General features: G+C 54.4%; 3 protein-coding genes and 1 pseudogene across 11 annotated transcripts; 3 read left to right on the plus strand and 1 right to left on the minus strand.

The window, feature by feature from the left end:
• Positions 1-103: 103 nt before the first annotated feature.
• On the plus strand, positions 104-9,231 carry PLPPR2 (phospholipid phosphatase related 2). Of its 9 annotated transcripts, none has more exons than XM_011380314.2 (10): positions 104-604; positions 1,910-2,084; positions 2,838-2,918; positions 3,894-4,007; positions 4,136-4,271; positions 5,332-5,603; positions 6,493-6,669; positions 7,211-7,333; positions 7,655-7,706; positions 7,826-9,231. In XM_011380314.2, the coding sequence occupies exons 3-10, from the start codon at positions 2,853-2,855 to the stop codon at positions 8,167-8,169; spliced, it is 1,284 nt and encodes a 427-aa protein (XP_011378616.1). In that variant the 5' UTR covers positions 104-604; positions 1,910-2,084; positions 2,838-2,852; the 3' UTR covers positions 8,170-9,231. The 9 variants fall into 9 exon arrangements, with proteins under 9 accessions (XP_011378616.1, XP_023379125.1, XP_023379122.1 ...); XM_023523357.1 differs by having other exon boundaries at positions 1,910-2,030; positions 3,819-4,007; positions 7,628-7,706; XM_023523354.1 differs by having other exon boundaries at positions 3,819-4,007; positions 7,628-7,706; positions 7,826-9,230.
• On the plus strand, positions 4,589-4,712 carry LOC111731692 (annotated as a pseudogene).
• A 3,938-nt stretch (positions 9,232-13,169) lies between the features above and the next one.
• SWSAP1 (SWIM-type zinc finger 7 associated protein 1) lies at positions 13,170-15,143 on the plus strand. The gene is made up of 2 exons (XM_011380323.2): positions 13,170-13,529; positions 14,045-15,143. Exons 1-2 carry the CDS (start codon positions 13,281-13,283, stop codon positions 14,546-14,548), a joined length of 753 nt encoding a protein of 250 aa, XP_011378625.1. The 5' UTR covers positions 13,170-13,280; the 3' UTR covers positions 14,549-15,143.
• Positions 15,144-15,674: 531 nt separating this feature from the next.
• On the minus strand, positions 15,675-20,578 carry EPOR (erythropoietin receptor). Its single transcript, XM_011380322.2, has 8 exons — positions 20,325-20,578; positions 19,375-19,510; positions 18,854-19,032; positions 18,620-18,777; positions 18,024-18,177; positions 17,848-17,935; positions 16,548-16,635; positions 15,675-16,453 (listed from the first exon to the last, which is right to left on the minus strand). Exons 1-8 carry the CDS (start codon positions 20,437-20,439, stop codon positions 15,839-15,841), a joined length of 1,533 nt encoding a protein of 510 aa, XP_011378624.1. The 5' UTR covers positions 20,440-20,578; the 3' UTR covers positions 15,675-15,838.
• Positions 20,579-20,999: the final 421 nt, after the last annotated feature.

Raw genomic sequence — 20,999 nt, forward strand, 5'->3', positions numbered from 1 at the left:
GGAGACCCCAGGGGCTTTTTGGGACGTATGGGCCTAGGGTCAGAGGACAGTGTGAGGCCATATTAATATATGACAAGGTCAGGGGTTAGTCTGTCCAGATATGAGTGGCCAGACAGACTCTTTCACACTAGCCACCTACCGTCCCTTCTGGGGTGCCCTGGCGATTTGGCCTGCTGCTCCTACTGCCCAAATGGGGAAACTGAGGCCGGGAGAGGGAGCGTCGCAGCCCAGAGTCACGCTCTGATGCTCCGCCCTCTTCTTTCTCTTAGCACCTCCCCTCACCCAGAGCCCTCCCTCTCAACCTCCATCCTTCATTCTCTCCCTAATCTATTCTAACACGCCCTTCCCCAAAGAGCAACCGAGGCCCCGCCCCGGATCCTGCTAATGAGACGTTGCGAGGCCCCGCCCAAGGAGTTATGCAAATAAGGCTCCCGGAGGCCCCGCCCCTCACTCCGCCGAGGAGTCTGCGCCGCGCGGACCCGGGCATACAGCTATTCCATCTGTTCGTCCGCCAGCCAGCCAGGCCAGCCGTCAGTCTGTCCGTCCCGCAGCGCCGGTGAAGTCTAGGAGGATCGAGGGCTCAGGCAGCAGCAGTCCCGACCCGGTGAGGGAGAGGGTCTTGGGGCGTCCCCTGTACCCTCTTTCGCGGGCTTCCGACCCTTGGTCTGTCTGTCTGGCCCGGGTTCGGTTCTGCGGATGGAGTCCCATGCGGGTCCAGCGTAGGGATGAAGCGGGGCGGGAGGCGGCGAGCCGGAGCTTAGGGACCGGGTTGGGGGAGGGGAGTGTGGGGAGAGGACCCTGGGCTTGAGAAGCTAAGCAGTGGTGGTGAGGGTGACTGTGATTGTGGAGTTGTCATTATGTGTCAGTGCATGATTGTGTAATTGTCATTGTGTGTCTGTATAGCTGTCATTGTGTGGCTTCTGGAGTGTCCGTGTGATGTGTGTGTGACTGTCTCCCGTGGCTGTCATTGTGTGAGTGTCATAGTGGGTATCACTCTATGGTGTGTGTGTGTGTGTGTGTGTGTTTGTATGTGGCTATGTCATTGTAACTGCTATCACTGTGATTGTGTGGCTCTCTTGATGTCTGTATGGTTGTGTGAATATGACTGTCATTGTGTGGCTGCTGTTGTGTGTTCCCTTCTGATGTTGTATGGGGGGCCATTTTTGCGTTCTAGTGTGTGGCTGATCATGCGCCTTTCTTGTGTGGCTCTGTGTATGTCTGTCATGGTCCATGTATGTGTCCTTCTGTGGCCATGTGGCTGTGGTCATGGATGGCACCGTGTATCTCTTATGGCTGTCAGTGTGAATGAGAACTGTTAATTTGTGTGATTGTCACTGAATTGGGGGTGTGACACTGTAACCAGTTCTCTCACCCCTATTGTGTGTGGTGACTCTTTTTGATGTGAGTCTTAAGGGTGCTGGCAGCCCTGAGTCCACCTCCCTGATGGTGGTGGGTGAGGGCTCATGTGGGGCTATGTGTGGAGCTCTGAGGTGTGTGAAGGACCTCCTGTTGTGTCCTCACGACTGTGTGTGTGTGTGTGGGGGGGGAGTTGTTTGATCTGTGTGGGTGTCTGTGCATACTGTGCCGTGTGTTTGAGTATGCATTTATGTGTGTAGTGGGTGTTGGGCACCTGTCTGAAACAGCAGGCTTGTCTTGTTCACCACTGGGATGGCACCCAGCAAAGTGCCTGGAACCCAGCAGGCACTTGGTCCATATTGCTGAGATGGATGAATACTGGGCCATGGTGTGTGTGTGCGGGGGGAGGGGCTTTGGCGGGGGACAGAGTCTGTGGCTGAGTTGTATACTCTGGGGGCGACAGTGTGGGTGATTGTCTCTGGGAGGGTGAAGGAACCACAGCCAAGCACATCTGGGACCCCTGGTGACCCTTACCCCACATGTCGCACTGCAGAGCAAGCCTTGTGGATGGAGTACTTGACCCAGAGTGCTTACCCTCACCTGCCTGGGCCTCAGTTTCCACATCTGTGCAATGGGGGTGACCATCCCTTCCCTGGTGGCCACCAGGAGCAGCTGTGAGTCCGTGGGCGTGGCGGCTGCCTGTGGGAAGCCATAGGGCCCTTTCACAGGTGAGGCCAGGCTGGGGGAATGGGTCAAGCAGATGTGACTCTGTTAGCCCCTCAGTTCTAGGGGTAGAGGAGATAGCCCTCTAGTCATACAGGGTGGCAGATGGGCTGGAAGGAGGTAGAAAGGGAGAGGCAGCTGGGGGAGAAGGAGGGCCTGGCCATTGGCAATGAACCACAGAGACAGAAGAGAGGCACCTGTGGGCCATGGGTGAAGGGGCTCAGGGGAGGGGCCCAGTGTGGGGCCCAGTGTGGGTGGGGGACATAGAGCATGGAGTCTCCTGTAAAGCATGTGGGGAAAGAGAATAGGGTCTCCTAAAAACTGGTAGGGGTGAGGACTTTTATAAATGGATCCTTCTCTATGGGAGAGGGGTCCCCATTAAACTGGGGAAGTCTCTTCTAAAGGCCAAGGGGAGGGGTCCTGCTTGGTTGGGAGGAGAGGCCCTTCTGAAAGTATGGGGTCGGAATCTCTTATGTAGACTGTAGGGGGTGAAGACCACTAGAGAATCTAGGGTTCCCCCCACACAGGCTGAGCTGAGCAGATTGTGTCAGGGGAGGCTGATGCCTCCTACAGGCAGAGGCAGGGCCAAGACCTGGATATGCAGAGGCCAGGTCTGAAGACTCAGGGGGTGGAGCCAGAGCTCCTTGGCAGTCCTCTGGGGGGCCATGGGTGTGGCCAGAGGACTCCATGGGGGCTAGTGATCTGAGCCTCCCCCTAGGCCCCACCCCTGCCACCCCACACCCTCCCCACCTCCACAGGCCCCAGCCTTCACCATGGCAGGAGGGAGACCTCAGCTGAAAAGGAGTTTCTCCATCATTCCCTGCTTTGTCTTCGTAGAGGTGAGGAGCCCCATACCTCCCTCAGACTCTCAATGGGAAAGGGGTTTACCTGTCTGTCTGTCCCCTCTATGCCTAACCTCAGTCTCCCTCATCCTGGCTAGGTCCCTACCTGGACCTATTTTTCCATCTCTCTGGCTCCAGTCCTGCCTTCTCTCTCCCTGATCTCTCACTCCCTGTATCTCTGGGGAGTGAGAATGCTGTTCCCTTTCTCTTGAGCTTGCACTCAGAAGTGGCACTTCCCAGGTTCTGATCCTGCTCTGTCCATCCTTACTGCGGGACTCTGGGCACTTCACATATCCTCCTGAGCCTTGGTTTCCTCTTCTGTCAAATGGGCATACTTAGAATCTCTCTTTCCTAGGGCTGTTACGAAGGTAAAATGTATTCATTCACAGAAGGGATGTAGTATGACACCTCATCCACAATTAGGGTTATACCTGTGGTAGCTCGTTCTACTAGTAGTATTATTTCTTTCCCTGGTGATCTGTCACTCTGCCACCCACTGTGTCTGTGTGTCTCTGGTCTAGTCCCAGCCATGTCCTCACTCTCTCTGCCCAATCCCATCTCTTCTCTCCTCTATTCTACCATTCTAGTCCCTTCTCTTTCTCGTCTTTGCTTTTTCTCTCTCTCCTCTTCCCTCTTCTCTCTTTCTCCTCCACTTTTGTCTTCTCTTTCTTTCCGTTTCCATCTCCATCTCTTTCTTTGTGTCTCCCAGACCCTGACCCTTCTCTCCCCACTTCCCCCCCTCTCTGTCTCTCTCACTCTTTATCTCCTTCAGTCTCGATCACTCTCTGTTTCCATGTCTCTGTGTGTCTCTCTCTCCATGTCCCCAGCTCAGGCCTGACCCTCACTCTTCTCTCTCCATCTCTCTCCATCTCTCCCTCCACCCTGACTGGGCGGCAGTCGGTGCTGCTGGGCGTGGTGGTCCTGCTTGCTTACCGCCTGGAGTTCACGGACACCTTCCCTGTGCACACCCAGGGCTTCTTCTGTTATGACAGTACCTACGCCAAGCCCTACCCAGGGCCTGAGGCTGCCAGCCGAGCGCCTCCTGCACTTATCTACGCCCTGGTCACCGCTGGACCCACCCTCACGGTGAGATTGGGGGTAGCTTTAGTAGACTATGGGAGGACCTCCCAGGAGGCAGGAGGGCCAGGCGGGGGGAGGTAGGCAGAGGGCTGGGTTTGAAGGCCAGGAAGACCCTGTCTTGGTCTCACCCACAGATCCTGCTGGGGGAGCTGGCACGTGCCTTTTTCCCCGCACCACCCTCAGCCATCCCCATCATCAGGGAGAGCACCATCGTGTCTGGGGCCTGCTGCCGCTTCAGCCCCCCACTGAGGAGGCTGGTCCGCTTCCTGGGTGAGTGACAGGACCAGGGGTCAGCCACACAAAGGCATATGGGCCAGGCTCATCCATAATCAGGATTCCGGGGTAGGGGAGGGCCTAGAATTGCCATAATGGCACCTTCAGGGGCAAAGAGGGACTTGGGCTCGGGCCAGGCATAATAGAGGTATTAGGGACATGGGTGGGGCCTAAACCAACCATGATGGCAACTGTAAGAGGAGGGCCCCAGATTGCCACAAGGAGAATCTCATAAAAAGGGGACACAAGCTCAGACCAAACACCATGGAGCCCCAGGGAGATGAGACCTAAGCTGTGCATTAAATGTAGTCCCAGTCTACGGCCATGCTACCCTGAGCAAGCCTGATCCCGTCTGATCTCGGAAGCTAAGCAGGGTTGAGTCGGGCCTGGTTAGTACTTGAATGGGAGACCATCTAGGAAGACCAGGTGCTGTAAAAAATTAAAAATAAATAAATAAATAAGGGATTGTAAGCTGACAAGGTCCTTGCAATCTGTGAGGTGAACCAAAGGTTGCCTCGCCTAAAAAATAAACAAACAAACAAATAAATAAATGTAGTCCCAGCCACAGTGGGTAGGGGAGGGGGCACGGCTTATCCATAATGGTGATCCCTCTGGGAGGGGATTAGAGGAGATCCAGCTCTGCCTTATCGGTTATCCAAGGGAAAAGTTATCAACTCAGTAATAGCATTTCCAGGGCAGGTATAAGCAGGCCCAGAAATGCCATCAGGGCAGTCCAAGGAGGTCCCAGGCATGAGCCCAGTCCTGATGTAATGCTGTTGAGGGGTCCCAGCCCAGCTCTAATGGGGTTACAGGGGAGGGTCTACTCCTGACGTAGTGGTGATCCCAGAGAGACAGAGGCAGGAGACCCAGAGTGCCCCCATGGTCACCCAGCTATAATGAGGTATGTATGGCATTAAAGGGAGTCCCAGGTGCTTTAATGGTGGTCACTGGAACAAGGAGACAGGGACCCAGAAGAACCATAAGTGGTCTCACAAGAGGAGGGCCACTGGAGCGTCAGCCCCCTCCCCATGAACTCTTTCTCCCTCTCCACCCCCAGGGGTCTACTCCTTCGGCCTCTTCACCACGACCATCTTCGCCAACGCGGGGCAAGTGGTGACCGGCAACCCCACACCGCACTTCCTGTCCGTGTGCCGCCCCAACTACACGGCCCTGGGCTGCCCGCCGCCCTCACCAGACCGGCCAGGGCCCGACCGCTTTGTCACCGACCAGGGTGCCTGCGCCGGCAGCCCCAGCCTGGTGGCTGCTGCGCGCCGTGCCTTCCCCTGTAAGGACGCTGCCCTTTGCGCCTACGCAGTCACCTACACGGCGGTGAGCCCCGAAATGGGAATGTGGCAGTGTGGGGTGGCCAGCGGGCAGGAGGCCACCTGGGCTGAGCCCTCAGTTCCTTCCCCCGGTGAGGCCACGCCCCAGCTCTCTAACTCCTCCAGACCCTGGTCACGTCCCTGAGTCTGAGTATGTTGGGGTTCTTGACTGCACCTCTTGGTGTCTGGCCACGCCTCCTGACCCAGTAATGCCAGGGCCAAGAGAGGCTGTTGACTCGCCTCTGCGGGTCGAGGACACTGTCCCTGGAGCCTAGCCATGTCTCCAGGATGCTACAGGTCCTGGATATTGGCCAGGAGACTGGGTGAGTGGGCTTTCGACTCCGTGCCCTGTTGCCCATGTACCCCCACCCTTTATCTTCGCCCTTTGTTTTCCTGGCTATGTCCTTGACTCGACTCTGCTGGGACTTGCTGACTCTTCCCGCTTTTCCCTGGTTGCACCCCCTATTACTTTGATTCCTTTTCTAGCATCTGGGTCCATGCTTCTAACTCTGTCAGATGTCCCATGGAATTTGGGGATTCAACCTCCCGGAGCTCCTGGACCTGTCCTTTGGGCCCTGACTCCACTCTCTGGTTGTGTGGCCACACCCTAGCCCAGCAAGTGACCGATCCCTGAGAAACTCAGCCCCAGAGGCATTCCACTGCTCTCTGGTGATTTGGCCATGCCCCCATCCCTGAAGGGCCCTCTGGGGATCCATGACTCTATCCCCTGAACTCCTGTCCCCTGACTCTGTTCCCTGGAGTGCCTAACCACATCCTCTGGCCCTGGCCAGTGCCGATCCTGGGGATTCTGGACATGCCCCCAGCCCAAAATACAGTGGCCACTTGGGTTTGGCAACTGTGCCATCTGTATCCCCTGATGGGTCTGGCTCCCACAGATGTACGTGACATTGGTGTTCCGTGTGAAGGGCTCCCGCCTGGTCAAACCCTCACTCTGCCTTGCTCTGCTGTGCCCCGCCTTCCTGGTTGGCGTGGTCCGCGTGGCTGAGTACCGCAACCACTGGTCTGATGTACTGGCCGGCTTCCTGACTGGGGCGGCCATTGCCATCTTTCTGGTGAGCTCCCTTCACACTCATCCTGGTATGGGAGACCCTCCTTCAGCTCCCTGACCCAAGAGACAGGGCTGCATGATGGTGAAGAGTGTGGACTGTGTGACCTTGGATGAGACCTTTAACCTTTCCTTGCCTGGATGTTCTCATCTGTGAAATGGAACAACAGAACAGGGACCAGAGTGAGGCAAGTGAGGTACTCGCTTTGACTATAAAATTTAAGGAGGTGGTAAAACACTCAGTAATCCAGATAAGTAATATTTTAATAAAACCCTTTTTAAAATCAAAATTAATGTAATAAATAAAAAATTTAAATAAAGGCAGGATCAAATCCTGCCCTTGCACAACCTAGCCTTACTTGCCTTCTCCTAGTCCCAGCCCTGTAGAATAAATAATAGTAGCTACCTCTTAGTAAAGTGGAAAGAACTATTCTTAGCACACAGTAAGTACTATAAAAATGTTAGCCATCTTTGAAAGCCCGAGCCTTAGTTTCCTTATCTGAAAAATGGGTCTCGGGCCTCAACGTGCTTCTCACCTTGTGTCCCAGGTCACCTGCGTCGTGCACAACTTTCAGAGCCGGCCGCCCTCCGGCCGAAGGCTCTCCCCCTGGGAGGACCTGGGCCAAGCCCCCACCATGGACAGCCCCCTCGAAAAGTTAAGTGTGGCCCAGGTAAGGGGGGCCGGGGGCTGCTCCCGGCTGGAGAGGGTGGTGGGTGGAAGAGGACCAAGGAGGCAAGGAGTCAGGCAAAAGGTGGGGGGGTCCTAGGGCCATGGGGAGGTGGGGGGACGGCCCATCTCTGTGGACATAGGTCCTGGGAGATAGTCCCACCTAGGTGAAGGGTATGCCACCTTTCTCCCTGCCAAGGGAACATGGTTAGTCCTGAGGATCTGGTTGTCTTTTCCATCGGGCTCTCTACCCAATGAGCTCCTTGTGCTGTGGCCAACAGGCCCAGGGGGCCGCTAGCCCCATCCTTCTGCCTCTTTGTCTCAGGAACCCGAGGCCTGCAGGCCGCATTCGACACCGGCACGGCTCACCCCATCCAGTGAGTGTCGAGGGAGTGGGGGGAAAAATGGGGAGACTTCCAGATGGCGGTCACTGCCACAGAGGTCTCACCTCCTCCCAAGCTTTCTGACCCCCTGACTTCTGATCCCTGACCCCCAGAGCCGCAGAACTGCGCCCGCCGTGGCCACCTGATCCCCAGCTGCGTGTCCTCCAGGGCTCCAGCCATGTGTTCGTCGCCCCGTGTGCCCCGCCCTCGATTGAGGTCTGAGCCAACACCCCTGCCATTGCCCCTGCCTCTGCCAGCACCAACCCCCAGCCAGGGTCCCTCACCTTCCTCTCCTGGGCCTGGGGGGCCGGGCGGGGGTGGTGGACGTGGCCGGAAACTGCTGCTGCCCACACCCCTGCTTCGGGACCTATACACCCTTAGCGGACTCTATCCCTCCCCCTTCCACCGGGACAACTTCAGCCCTTACCTGTTTGCTAGTCGCGACCACCTGCTGTGAGGCCTGACCACTACCCAGAATCTGCCCAGTCCCCGTTTCTTCCCTGCCACACGTGTGTGTGCGTGTGCCATGTGAGTGCCAAAGCCCCTGTCCCCAAACCAGCCAGGCCCAGACATCAGAGGATGGCTGGAAGGACATTTGGGGGATCCCCCCCCTCTTGCCCTCAGGGACATCCAAGTGGGCATAACTGGAAGGTGGGCCCTTGCCCCCTAGGATTGCCCTTTTAAGGTCTGAATCCTGACCCTATTGGCCATTGCCAAGCCAATGGGAGCCTCCAGTTCTCTAAATTCTAACCAAAAGTTTACCTTAGCCAATGGGAGCCTCATTCTCAATTCTTAGAATCCTCAGGCAAGAGGGCAACTCTAGCTTCTGAACAACCAATAAGAGTCCTTGGTTTTCGGAATTTCTAGGGTGGGTGGGTATGATTCCAGCCAATGGGGGACCACCCATGTCAAAGCCTGTGCTAAATTGAGAAGGGAGGCGAGGTTATCCTTTCTCACTGGGTCCTCTTGCCTCAGAATCAGAATCCTGCCAGAGGGTGGGGGCAGGCTCCCCCATGGTAGGGTCCTTGGGGCATCCCTTCCCCTCTCAGTTCCTCTCCCAAGTGTACCGTCTCACCCAGTCCCTCCTAACTCCCTACTTATGCAGGGTGTGTCCATTTCAGAGGTTTGAGGATTCAGGGTGCTGTATCCCCTTGCCTGTGCCCAGGTCACCCCCAACTCTTCTGTTATTTATTAGATTTGTGAGAAAGGACTTCTTTTTTCTTGGAAACTGCCCCCCCTGTTCTTCACACTGTACCCCTGTGCCTCAGCCTCATGCAGGTGTGCCAACGTGGGGGGCATGAGTGGAGCAGAGAGGGGGCTCCCCAACCTTGGGGCATCCAAAGGCAGTGGGAAGAGGAAACACTGCCTCCCTTTCCTGCCCCCTCCTCATCTTTAATAAAGACCTGTTTGTAACAGAAAACCGGCCACCTGCCTTCCTCCCCTGAGTGGCAGAGTGTGGAAGACTTGAATTGTGGGGCTAGGTGTTGGTGAGGCTAGGTGTGAGTATATTGTCACAGTGTATCTGAGGGTGACTGTGGAGAGGTAGTGTGGGGCCGTGGGGCCAGCAAGTTGGATTTAAAACTCGCATCAACATTTCCTGGCCTCAGGAAACTTAATTAACTTCTCTGTGCCCTCGTTTCTTCATGTCAAATGCAGATTCACAAGCCATATGTAAGGCACACAAACCCACAGTGAGGGGCCTCACATGGCTATCTTCCCCAGGCAGCTGGCCTGTTTCTGACTGTGGCCAAGGTGCGGAGAGCACAGGGAATAGGGTGAGGGCACTCAGAGGGTCCTGATTGTGAAGGGAGATGCTGAAGGCAGTAGGAACCTCTAAGCCAAACCCCTGGCAACATGGATGAAAGCAGGGGTTCTGAGTGTGATGCTGTGCTGAAGACCCAGAGGAGACCAGGGAGAGTAGGAGGGGCAGGAAGCCACAGACACCTCACCACCATCATGGCTCCGAGGGCCAGTCAGGGCATGGAGTCATCCAGGGACCAGGAAAGGGGAGTCTGCTGCCCCTCTCCCCTCATTTATTCATTCATCAAATAGCATGGAGAACCTACTGTGTGCCAGGTGCTGTGTAGTTAGATACAGGAGCTGTAGCAGTGAACTGAATAGACACAAATTTCTGTCCTCGTGGCACTCACATTCTAATATGTAAGAGACAGACAATAAACAAGGTATAAAAGCTATAAACAGAGCCATAATTCCAAACTTCAAAAAGGTCCGAAAACCAAAATTTTTTTTCATAACTCATTTGTGGCAAAAACCTGACCCGAACTGACATGAACTTATTATAACTTCATTTATTTAACTTAACATGAACATTCTTATATTTCATTGCAGATAAAGTGTTGATTTGGGGGTGCTCTCCCAGGCCCCACCAGGGCTGTTTTGCAGTAAATAGAATTTACACCATAGTACCTTTCAAAAATCTGAAAAAATTTGAATTCCAAACTCTAGGGTCAAGGATTTAGGTCAGGGATTCGGATCTCTGATATGTTAGACATTGATAAGTGATAAGGACAAAACTCAAACTAGAGGACACAATGGGACAACTGTGGGACAGGGAGTTGTTTGCTAAGAACATACCCAGGGTGAGGGAATAGCATTCCAGGCAAAGGGAAGAGCAAGCATGAAGGCCATGAGGTGGTCAGGGAAGGAGAGATGGGGAGGTGGTGGGCCTGATTGTGGGCCACAGGGAATGAGAAGAGAGCATGAAAGAGCTGAAGGCAGAGGAGGGACAGAATCATAGAGCCTCTTGCTTTACCGACCAAAGCTCCCGTTTTCAGGGCTCGCACTCCTGAGACTGGTGGCCCCACCTGTCGCACAGGGCCTCCATGCGGACCAGGGAGAAAGCAAAGTTTCAGCACGGCGGACAGCACCTCGGCCAACGCAGTTGGTGCTGTCCACGGTTCTGATGTTAAGCACGGGCCAAGAAAGTGCAAAACGGGGGCTGCAGGACACAAAGAAGTGTCTAGGCCCTCTGTGAAGGCGGATAACAGCAGCCTAGCACATGCAGATGTCTCACCTGAAATGTTCTTTCCCCACGTATCTGCATGGTTCACTCACTACCTTCAAGCCTTTTCTTAACTGTCAACTTCTCATTGAGACCTGCCTCTACCATCCTATTCAAAATTGCATTAAAAAAACAAAACAACAAACAAACAAAAAACTGGACCTCTCAAGTCCCCTTCTTTACCTGTACAAACATTTTTTTTTTGCATGCACTTAACATCTGCTCATAGACTATTTAAATTTCTCCTTATGCTTAGTGTCATTATCTTCTCCCTCACTAGGATGTCAAGTCAGAGGCTTCATTTTCTGTTCACCGTTGAGTCCCCAGTGCCTAGTACAGGGCCTGACACACAGTAGGTGTTCAATAAATATTTGTTAAGTGAATTAACTGGAGGGTGTTGATAAGCAAGGGAGAAGCATAGACTGACCCTGAGCCATCCGCTTCCCCATCCCCTCACCCATTGATTCACCTTTCTCCAGGGAGATCCTCTTTGTTAAGTGTCCTTCTTTTAGGACATAAAGACAGGGTTCTGAGACGTGAGAGAGAGAAATACTGTTTTCATGAGAGATATGCCAAGCATCTGCATCTCTCTGCCAATGTACTCACTCAGCCTACATTTACAGGCATCTACTGTGTGCCAGGTGCTCTTCTAGGAGCAAGGGACCCAGCAGTGAACAAAAGAAAGACCCTACCCTGGTGGAGGTAACATTCTAGTGAGGAGAGAGGCAATAAAATAAATACGTAATGTTGAAAGTGATGTTATTTGAAGATAAATAAAGATAGATAAGCCTGAAGGAGTGAAGGGTGTGCGATTTTGCACAAGTGGTCAGGAAAAGCATCTCTGAGTATGTGACATTTGAGCAGAGACCTGAATGGAGTAGAAAAATGAGCCACAGTAATATCTGGAAGCTGAGTGCTTTAGGCAGGGGGACAGCAAATGGAAAGGATCTGAGGTGGGGCTGTGTTCAGAATGCTCCCATGTATGTAACTGTATGATACAGGTGTCACTACTGGGTGCTTGTGGATTTGGAGTGTTGCAAAATGAGGTGAATCTTGGGTTGTGTATATGTTGGGGGAGGGCGATTCGGATCTCTGATATGGCAGTGTAACAGTGTACCTTAACTCTGTATGTATAGAAATATCTGCAGGAACACTAGCTGAAAGGAAACGTGTGTGTATGTGTGTGTGTGTGTGTGTGTGTGTGCGCGCGCGCGGTAGTGGCAATGGCACATAGTTGTATCAGTGTTCTGGTGTGTGTGCCCTTAAGGGAAGGGTGCGGGGGTGGGAATGTGGGAGAGAATGTGTATGGGATGCTTTGTGTCAGGATAGGATAGGGCTGTGAACATGTGGGTGATGGGGATTCTGGAAATGGAAAAAATGCAGAGATGCCATGATGTGTGTATCTGTAGAGGGGTGTGGGAGTACCCGGCTGTGTGAGTGGGTGTATTGGGGGATGTTGTGAAGACGTGTATCTGGTCCCAGAAAGAGAAAAAGCCCAGGAAATCTCAATTCCGCCCTGCTTCTGGGTCTCCTGGCAACTGCACTACTTTGAAGTTACCAGGAGACAGAGTTACCAGGGCAACAGGGGCATGAGTGGCAGCTCTGGGGCGAAGTCTGGGTGAGGAGCCTTAGCCAGTGATCACTTGATTACTCACCTTGTTCCTCCTTCTCTCCCAGTTTCTCATCAACCCTACCTTTCTTTCTTCATTCATTTATTTAATGAGCATATACTGAGAATCTACAATGAGCTAGTCACTGTTCTGGGTGCTGGAGTTACCGAGTGAACAAGGCACACAGGTCCCTGCCATGGCTCTCCCTCAGTCTCCCAGCCCCTGTCTCTTTGTTTCTCCTGGCTCCTTTTTTGTTCTATGATGCTGCCTCCCCCCTCCCCCATCCCTAGCAGGACCGAAGGAGTCCCCAGGCCCAAAAAGAATCCAGTTGAGACTCCTCACAGACCCTTGGAGACAGCTTTTGATATTTTGCACACGAATGTCCCTACAGCCTACAGCCCCCTCCCTCACCACCACACGTCAGACACTTGTGCCAGTATCCAGATGCAGAGAGAGACAAGTACACAGCCCCTCTTTCTCTCCGTTTCTCAACTGTCATTGGGTAACCAGCAAAAACACACACAGACACATTCCCATCGCAATATTCCTTGGAGATGTCAGGAGTTCCATTTCACAGGTGAGCAAATTGAGGCCAGGAGACTTTAATGTATCAGTAATTAGGGCCTGCTCCCTCCAACTCTCAACACTTACATCTGTCTGATTAGCTGATTAGTTCACAGTGATATTTGTGCTGCTTCCCTCAGCCGACTCAGCCAAGAGAAGGGTCTTTTTTCCCTCAAAATTCCGCATTCCTCCTCCCTCAGCCTAGGTTATTCGCCCTTTCACCAGTGAAGGAGCTGGGTTAGTTCAATCTAATTTCGATGGACAGATTCCTAGACCAATGGAGAAGCTAAGAGCACCGAAACCAATGAGGCCTTGGCTTGGGCGGGACTATGGGTAGGAACGGGCCGCCGATTGGACAGAGCTACGTCGCGGATGGCGGAGAAACTGAGGCGGGTGCTAAGTCCCGGCAAGGCGGCCGGGCCCGGGGAGAAGAACGCAGCTGAGGTCGGACCGCCTTTGCTGCTGCTGGGCGGTCCAGGCTCTGGAAAGACCGCGCTGCTATTCGCAGTGGCCCTAGAGGCGGCAGGGGACGGCCGAGGCCCCGTCCTCTTCCTGACCCGGAGGCCTCTGCAAAGCCTACCCTGCAGGACGCCGGCAGCGCTTGACCCCCTGCGGCTACAGGTAACGCGGAGACGAAACCAGAGGCGGGACTGCTCGAGAATTAAGTGACACTTATACAGACCAATGGCGGGGATGAAGGAAGGGCGCGCCGGAACAGCCCGTACGAGGCGGAGTCAGGCTTGAGCGACGGGGCGTGGGGTGGGGGCGGGACAGGCGAGGGTAAGGGGCGGGACTAAACCTTGTTTCCCGGACGCGAGTTAGCTCCAGGGAAGCCAGTCAATGACTAGGTCAAACTGGGAAGGCTAGCGGTGGGTTTTGCGTGGAAAGATTGCCTTAGAGATTTGGCAAAAAGACATACCTTGTTCTCAACTGATACCGGGCAGTGATGAATAAAAAAAGGGGGCGGGGGCGAATAGAAGACTATTCAACCACTCTGAGCTACTTCATTCTGGAACCAACTGTCTGGGGGTGTGAGAGCCTCGTTCAGAAAAGTATGCAAGGAAGCAGGGCTGCTATGTCTGGGAGCCTCGCTTCCTGTGTTAAATTTGGCCTTTTCCTTTTTTCCCTCCCTCTAGAAGATCCGTTTCCAGTACCCACCCTCAACCCATGAGCTCCTCCAGTTCCTGTGCTCTGCCCATGAGACCCCGGGGCCTGTCCCCTCCCTTCTGTTGCTTGACGGCCTGGAAGAATACCTAGCTGAGGACCTGGGGCCCCAGGAAGCCGCCTACCTTGCTGCCCTTCTTCTGGACACAGCTGCCCACTTCGGCCACCGGGTTGGGCCTGGCCAAGACTGTGGCCTCATTGTGGCCCTCCAGACCCAGGAGGAGGGAGATAGTGGGGATGCCCTGCACCTGTCACTGCTCCAGAGATATTTCCCTGCCCAGTGCTGGCTGCAGTTTGATACACCAGGCGCAGGACAGTGCTGCCGCAGAGCCTGCCTGGAGCCAGGTGGGCAGGGCCCCAGGGCAGAGTGGTTGATGGCTTTCCAACCAGATGGAGAGATGACAGTCACCCCATGGCCTACCCAGGCTGATGATCCCAATTCAAACAAGTGTTCAAGCTCTGGAGGCCAGCCTTGAGATTTGGTGTGTGACCGCCTATCTATGCCTCAGTTTCCCATGCCAGGAATACTTACCACAGGGACACATGCAGATTCAAAGACCTAAAGAATGTAAAGTGCATTTTTTCTTTTAAAAATAGCATTATCTTGTACATATTGTATCCTAACATATTGTTTAGTTTTGCTGTTTTAAACTTTATGAAGAGTTTCATGAGAAATGTCATCTTCTGAGAATTCTTTCTTCTCCTCCTCAACATTATTACTAAGATTCAGTCACATTTTTTAGTCTACTTTCTCTACTGCATATAATTCCATGGGTAACTATACCCCAATTTATTCATCAAATTGACTTATTTAGTGCTATGAACATTCTTGCACACATGTCCTGGCGTATGTGTGTGAGGGTTTTTAGGATTTAAACCTAGAATTGGAATTGCTGGAGCAGAAGGTATGCATATGTTCAACTTTCCTAGGTTATATCAAACTTTTAAAAAATGGTTAAACCTGCACTCCCATTGAACCGCTTGATCACATTTGGTGTCATCAGTGTACTTTCTTAGAATGGGGCCTGATATAAAATAAAGCCCTATGAATTATTGTTATTATTGGTGGCAGAGACAAGCTAGAGGCCCATTAAACAGCTTTCTTCTTCCTGGGTGCACAGCTAAATTACATTTCCCATCCATCCATGGTTCTAGCTGGGGTCATGTGACTATTTCTGGCCAACGGAATTTGTGAAGAGATGGAACCCACTTCTAGGCTGGATCCCTAAACAGCCCACAGAATCTTCCGGTTCTCTCTTGTTGGCTGACAGGATGCAGAGGACCCACCTAAAGACTCCAGGCTAGGCCTCGGGGATAGTGAAGCTACAGACTGGAAGAGTCTGGGCTTCTTACTCATCTCAGGAATGGCTGCTTTCAATTGAAATATGAGAGAGAAACCACCTATGTGTTAAACCACTCAGATTTAGGAGTTGTTTTTTATGGCAGCTAGCATAACTTATACTGACTAATTCATTTCATTATGATTATTATTCAGATTTCCAGGTTCTGAATTTTAGACTGAGTTTGCAGCCTTTTACTGCTGCCCTTATGGCCTGGGCCCAAGAAAGATGGGGCTTATACACACACACACGCACACACCTATACATTTAAAAATACTGTAAGTTTGTGACCTGAGCAGGATGGAATGGGCACGAAGCCAAGGTCAGCAATGCCCCTAGTCCTGAGGGAGGCCTTGCCGACTACCCAATGAGTCTTGGGCCTGCACTAGCACTTGAAGTCATGCTGGGTCCCCAAGCATCTGAGGACTAGAGTCCTAGGTGCAGGCTGTGTAGGTGGCGGGGTGTAGGCTTGGGGGCTGGGACAAGGCTGTTCTCATAAGGGTTGGAGTAGGGGCCATTGGATGAGCCCCCCTTGGCTCCCTGGAAGTCCCCTGAGCTGTAGTCAGTTGAGATGCCAGAGTCCGACACAACAAGGTACAGGTACTTTAGGTGGGGTGGGGTGGGGGGCAGCTCAGGAGGCAGTGCCCTTGGGCGCAAGAGCTGGGAGCTGGGGTCCAGGACGGTGTACTCAAAGCTGGCAGCCGAGGCCCCTTCTGGTTTTAGGGCCAAAGCTGATGAGCAGGAGGATGCTTCTGAGCCTTCATCCAAGGCTGCTATGTCCAAATTGCCACCAGGCCTTGGGGGGTCCTCACTGGGTGGGCTCTGGGGCAGTAACCACTTGTCCAGCACCAGGTAGGTCTCCTTGGCATGCTCATTGCCCACTGGCTTCAGCAGGGGCCCCTCATCATCTGCTCCTCGCTCTATTGCTTGTGTCACCCCCCAGCAGCGTTCAGAGAGGACTTCCAGGGGGGCGGGTGGGTCCTCTGTGAATGGGGTGCAGGGGTTCCACCACAGACAGCTGTTGTTCTGGTACAGCCACAGCTGGGGAAACAGCACCCAGCTGGCTCAGAGACCTGGAGTTTGGCCGCAGAAGCAGGAAAGCCACAGGCCCTGAGGGGACAACCAGGCCACCTACCTGGAAGTTACCCTGGTGGGTGGTGAAGAGGCCCTCAAACTCACTCTCAGGGCTTGGGATGCCAGGCCAGATCTTCTGCTTCAGAGTCCTGATAAAACCAAAAGAAACGAATACATTGGCATGTGTCATTGAACACTCACCAATACCTCCTCTGCATCCAATCACAGGGGCACAGACACTCCTAGCCCTGGTTCTGATGAAGGCAGAGAAATGCATAGGGGCTGGGGAGCAGAGGATTTGGCTGGAGCATCTGCGGGGCCCTATAGGAGGGCAAATGAAACAGGATTTTGAAGGATGTATGGGAGTTCAATATACGCTGCCTCGTTCCCTTTAGACCTGGCTCAGGCTTGCCTAGAGGTCTGTTATGTTATTCTCTCGCTCTTTCCCATGGTTCCCCGATGCATTAGAATAAAATCCAATCTCTTCCCTACAGCACTGCAGAAGACTCTGAACATTCTAACTCCTGTCACCTTACTCAGCACATCATCCACCACTCCCTCTTAACACACTCTGCTCTAGCCATAGAGCTCTTGCAGCTGCTTCAATGTTCCAAGCTCATTCCCACCTCAGGGTCTTTGCACCTGCTGTTTCTTCTCCCTGCTTTTCACATGACTGTTTCCTTCTAACCTTCAGATTTCCACCCTGAAGTCACCTCCCAGAGGTCTTCCCTAACCATCCTGTCATGTCCCCATATCCCATTTGTTTCTATGATATCACTCATCACAATTTATAATCAAATATCTGTTGGTTCCCTTGCTGTCTGATTCAACTATGAGATCTACAGGGTCAGGAACATGTCTGGTTTGTTCTCCATTTTCTCCTCAGTGCCTAGCACACAGTTGGCACTCAATATGTATCTTCTAAAGAAATAAATGAACAGGGCCTTGAAAGACAACTAGGAGATTGCTGGGTAGACAAGGCAGGAATATCGGTCCAGGCAGAAGAAACAGCATATGCTGAGGCTTGGGGCTGTGAAACCACATGGTACATGCTTAGAATTACAAACACCTCAGGATGGCTAGTCATATAAAGCATCTGAGGAGCTTGACAATAGGGATGGAGAGACATTCAGTTTAAATCTTTCCTTAACCCCATCTCACTGATTTTACAAAAGTTGATGAAATCGGGAAAAGGAAAGAGCAAAGGAATCCACGATGGAGCAGCCCCTGAGGTAGAAGAAAAACTACTGACGCCTCACTATGTGACCTTGGGCAGATACCTGGCGCTCTCTGAGCCTAGGTTTCCACAGCAAAAGGGGAGGGAGAGGGGTCTGGGCTGGGTGTCCGAATGGGATGCTCACCGGCGGTGGGAGAGCAGGGCGAGCACGGCCAGCAGCAGTAGGATGAGCACGAGGATGAGAGAGAGCGTCAGGATGAGGGGGTCCAAGTCTGGAGAGCCGGTAAGAGGTCAGGGCGGTGGGCCTGCCCACCGTGGGGTCCTCTCCAGCCCCTCCTACGCCCCTGCCTAGGGCCTCACCACTAGCGGTCAGCAGCGACGCAGGTTCCGACCAGGCGCTCCAAAAGCCATCGAAGCTCGGCTCGGCCATACGCGCGCGTACCATAAAGGTGTAACGCGTTCGGCCCCGCAGGTTGCTCAGCACGCACTCTGTGCGGCCATCCAGGATCTCTACCTGGGGGCGGGGCCCAGTGAGGGGCGTTGGCCAATACAGAGACGGGCGTGTAGGGAGGACAAATCAAAGAAAGGAAGAACGGCGCCCAAGCACTGTAGGGGGGCGGGACAATGAAAGTAGGAGGCGGGGCCCAGGAAGGCTTGGAGCCAATCAGGACAAGGCCCCAGGTAACTTCGGGGCCAGAGCATAGAGGAGGCGGGATTCTGAAGGAATCTGGAGTTTGGGATGAGTTGTATTCAGGTGGGCTGGGGAGGCTTTGAGAAAGTGGCCTTGTTGGGGGCCTGGAGCTGTATTAGGCGCCAGGGCAATGGGATGTCGGGCAATGGGATGTCAGGGGCGCGACCTGGAGGGGCGAGGCCATGGGGGCGGGGCTGTGGTGACTGTCTGCGGGGGACTTAGAGGGGTTGGGCCTTTGGGGCTGAGTGGTAGGGGCCTGCCTCACCCTCTGCGCTCCCCCTGCTGCGCTGCCTGCAGAGATGTTCACCTCGTAGCGGATAAGGCTCGCCATAGGGGCCCCAGGCGGTGGGAGCCAGCGCAGTACCACGTGGCCGCCCTTGTCCGCCCGCCGTGCTTCCAGCTCTGCTGGGGGGTCCAGGAGCACTGCGGAGAAGAGTTGCTTAGGTGGGCGGAGACCGAGAACACCTCCCAACCACACCCCCATTCCTGGCTAACTTACCCACTTCGTTGATCTGGATGACACGGCGGTAGCGTGGAGCTCCCGAGGAGGCTGCTGTTACGCGCAGCTCCAGGGACACGAAGCTCGATGTGTCGTCCGTAGGCAACGAGCACCAGAAGCGCACAGCTCCACGGCCTGCGGCCGCCTGGTGCAGGCGGCACGGCTTCCACTGCTCACCTCTGTGAGCGGAAGAACCAGGGAGCGAAGGGAGCAAATTAGGAGGTATTACCCGGACTGTGGGAGCATTTTGGATACTAACACGAGGGGGCGTCCCAGCCCTGACGTACGCGACGCCTTAGACCTGATTTGGAGGGGTGTTGTCCCAGCCCTGATGTTTGGGGTCGCGCTTCAGCGGTGATTGCCAGAGTGTTCCGGCCCTGGCCACTAGGGGACATGACAGCCCTGACTCCTCGGGCTTCCCACCAGTGACCAGCAGAGGTGGTGCCATGCGGCCCCAGCCGCCGCCTGCCCGCCCACCCCCTCCACCCGTGAGGGCGCTCCGCCTGCGGGGTCGGACTCACTCGAGCTGGTAGGAGAAACTGTAGTTGTCGGGGCCGATCCCGGCGCTTGCTGCTTCCTCCCAGAAACATACCAAGTCCTCCAACCGCTCGGTGAAGCACAGAAGCTCTTCGGGCACGCGGGCCGCCAGCAGGGCCGCTGGGGAATTTGGGGGGAGCAAGGGGAGAGGTTGGGGGCCAAGGCCTGTCCTTGAACCACAGTGTCTTCCCCCTCTTTCTCGCCGCCTGTACGGACCGATAAGACAGAAGCCCCACCCCGCTCTCTACCCAAGCGGGGCCCCTCTAGGCGTACGCAAAGGTGGTGTCCCCCAACTCCCATGCGCAGGTTGCTGGACTTACTGTCGCCCCCCCACACACTCGCCCACCAGGCGACCAGCCGAACTGCGCGCAATACTCAAGACCTCTGCCTCCTGCTGCCTGGCCGCCCAGGCACAAGACTAGCGAGCCCGTGGGTGTGTGTGGAGGAGGCGGGGCCCCCTATCGGCCCCGGCAGGCTCCCGGCTGCCCGATAGCGCCAACCGTGCCCCCAGCACCCCTCCCTCAACCCGGCGGGGCAAAGGATCTGGTGCCCGCACTCAAACCGTGTTTACAGTCGCCTGAGGCACTGCCCCTAACTCGGACCCCGGCTTTTTCCTCACTCTCCCACTGGAGGGTCCGCTAGGTCCCCTCCTCTCAGGGACTCTAGGCTGCAGAGCCCAGACTCAGTACCACCCCTGCCTGCATTAGAATAGTATGTCCCAGGCTCCCTGAAAATATAAAACAGGAACCTTACGTCCTTCTCCAGCTTCTCCCCCAGAACCCAGTCTGGAGACTTAGACCCCGGCATGCCCCGCCAGGAGCAACTCTAGGGATTCAGACACCAGCTTGGCCCCCAGGACCCAGGCTGGAAGTTCAGGCCCCAGCATAGCCCTTCAAGACCCAGTGCAGGGGTCCACACAAAGCTCCATCCTCACCTTTGCTTTCAAACTTGGGACTCAGGGGGTTGGGTGGAGGAGCCCAGGCGACTCCAGCAAGCAGGAGACACAGGGAGCCGACTCCAGGCCACAGGGGCGCCCTGAGGTGATCCATGATGCAGCCCCCGCCACTGGGGGCCCAGAGCTCCTGCCCCTCCCCTTCCTCCACCTTTGGCACAGTCCGCAGTTGGGTCAGCAGCTGCCTCCTCCGGACACAGCTGACCAGGCCTTTCCCGGCAAGGCGCCTCCAAGTGGCAGCTCCCCCGAGGGGGCGGGACCAGCGGGCTGCCTGGGTTGAGATAAGCAGGAGGCATCGGCTCTGCTCGGCCCCGCGGGAGGGGCAGGGGCCTTGCTGGCCCCACTGCCGCTTGCAGGGCGGGAACAGCTGGGGTTTCTGCGTCAGACACACTTTCCGTGTGACCCTGGACAGGTGACCTACCTTATCTGAGCTTCAGCCTTCTCATCTGTAAAATTTGGCTTGGCTTATAGCAAACATTCCAAAAATGTAAGCTACTGATATTATCGTGCTAATCAACATCTTCTCCCAGTCTGGGTAGGAATAAATAATAATTGTAATAGTGACTAGTTGTTGAGTACCCAATGCTAGACAGTGTTGCCAGACAGTATGTACGACATGATCCCGTACTTGTAAAATTACATTTAGTCTGGAGTGTG

Source organism: Pteropus vampyrus, unplaced genomic scaffold (assembly GCF_000151845.1).
Source record: "Pteropus vampyrus isolate Shadow unplaced genomic scaffold, Pvam_2.0 Scaffold391, whole genome shotgun sequence".
Lineage (NCBI taxonomy): Eukaryota > Metazoa > Chordata > Mammalia > Chiroptera > Pteropodidae > Pteropus > Pteropus vampyrus.

Excerpts from the sequence above, each read along its gene's own strand:
- PLPPR2 (XM_023523355.1), top strand. The coding sequence starts at position 2,853 with ATGGCAGGAGGGAGACCTCAGCTGAAAAGGAGTTTCTCCATCATTCCC. Across the intron at positions 4,008-4,135 it reads CCGCTGGACCCACCCTCACG|ATCCTGCTGGGGGAGCTGGC; the intron begins GTGAGATTGGGG and ends TCTCACCCACAG. Across the intron at positions 7,707-7,825 it reads GGCACGGCTCACCCCATCCA|AGCCGCAGAACTGCGCCCGC; the intron begins GTGAGTGTCGAG and ends CCTGACCCCCAG.
- EPOR (XM_011380322.2), bottom strand. The coding sequence starts at position 20,439 with ATGGATCACCTCAGGGCGCCCCTGTGGCCTGGAGTCGGCTCCCTGTGT. Across the intron at positions 18,778-18,853 it reads CATCCAGATCAACGAAGTGG|TGCTCCTGGACCCCCCAGCA; the intron begins GTAAGTTAGCCA and ends TCTTCTCCGCAG. Across the intron at positions 16,636-17,847 it reads GCCCTGCTCTCCCACCGCCG|GACTCTGAAGCAGAAGATCT; the intron begins GTGAGCATCCCA and ends TGGTTTTATCAG.
- SWSAP1 (XM_011380323.2), top strand. The coding sequence starts at position 13,281 with ATGGCGGAGAAACTGAGGCGGGTGCTAAGTCCCGGCAAGGCGGCCGGG. Across the intron at positions 13,530-14,044 it reads TTGACCCCCTGCGGCTACAG|AAGATCCGTTTCCAGTACCC; the intron begins GTAACGCGGAGA and ends CCCTCCCTCTAG.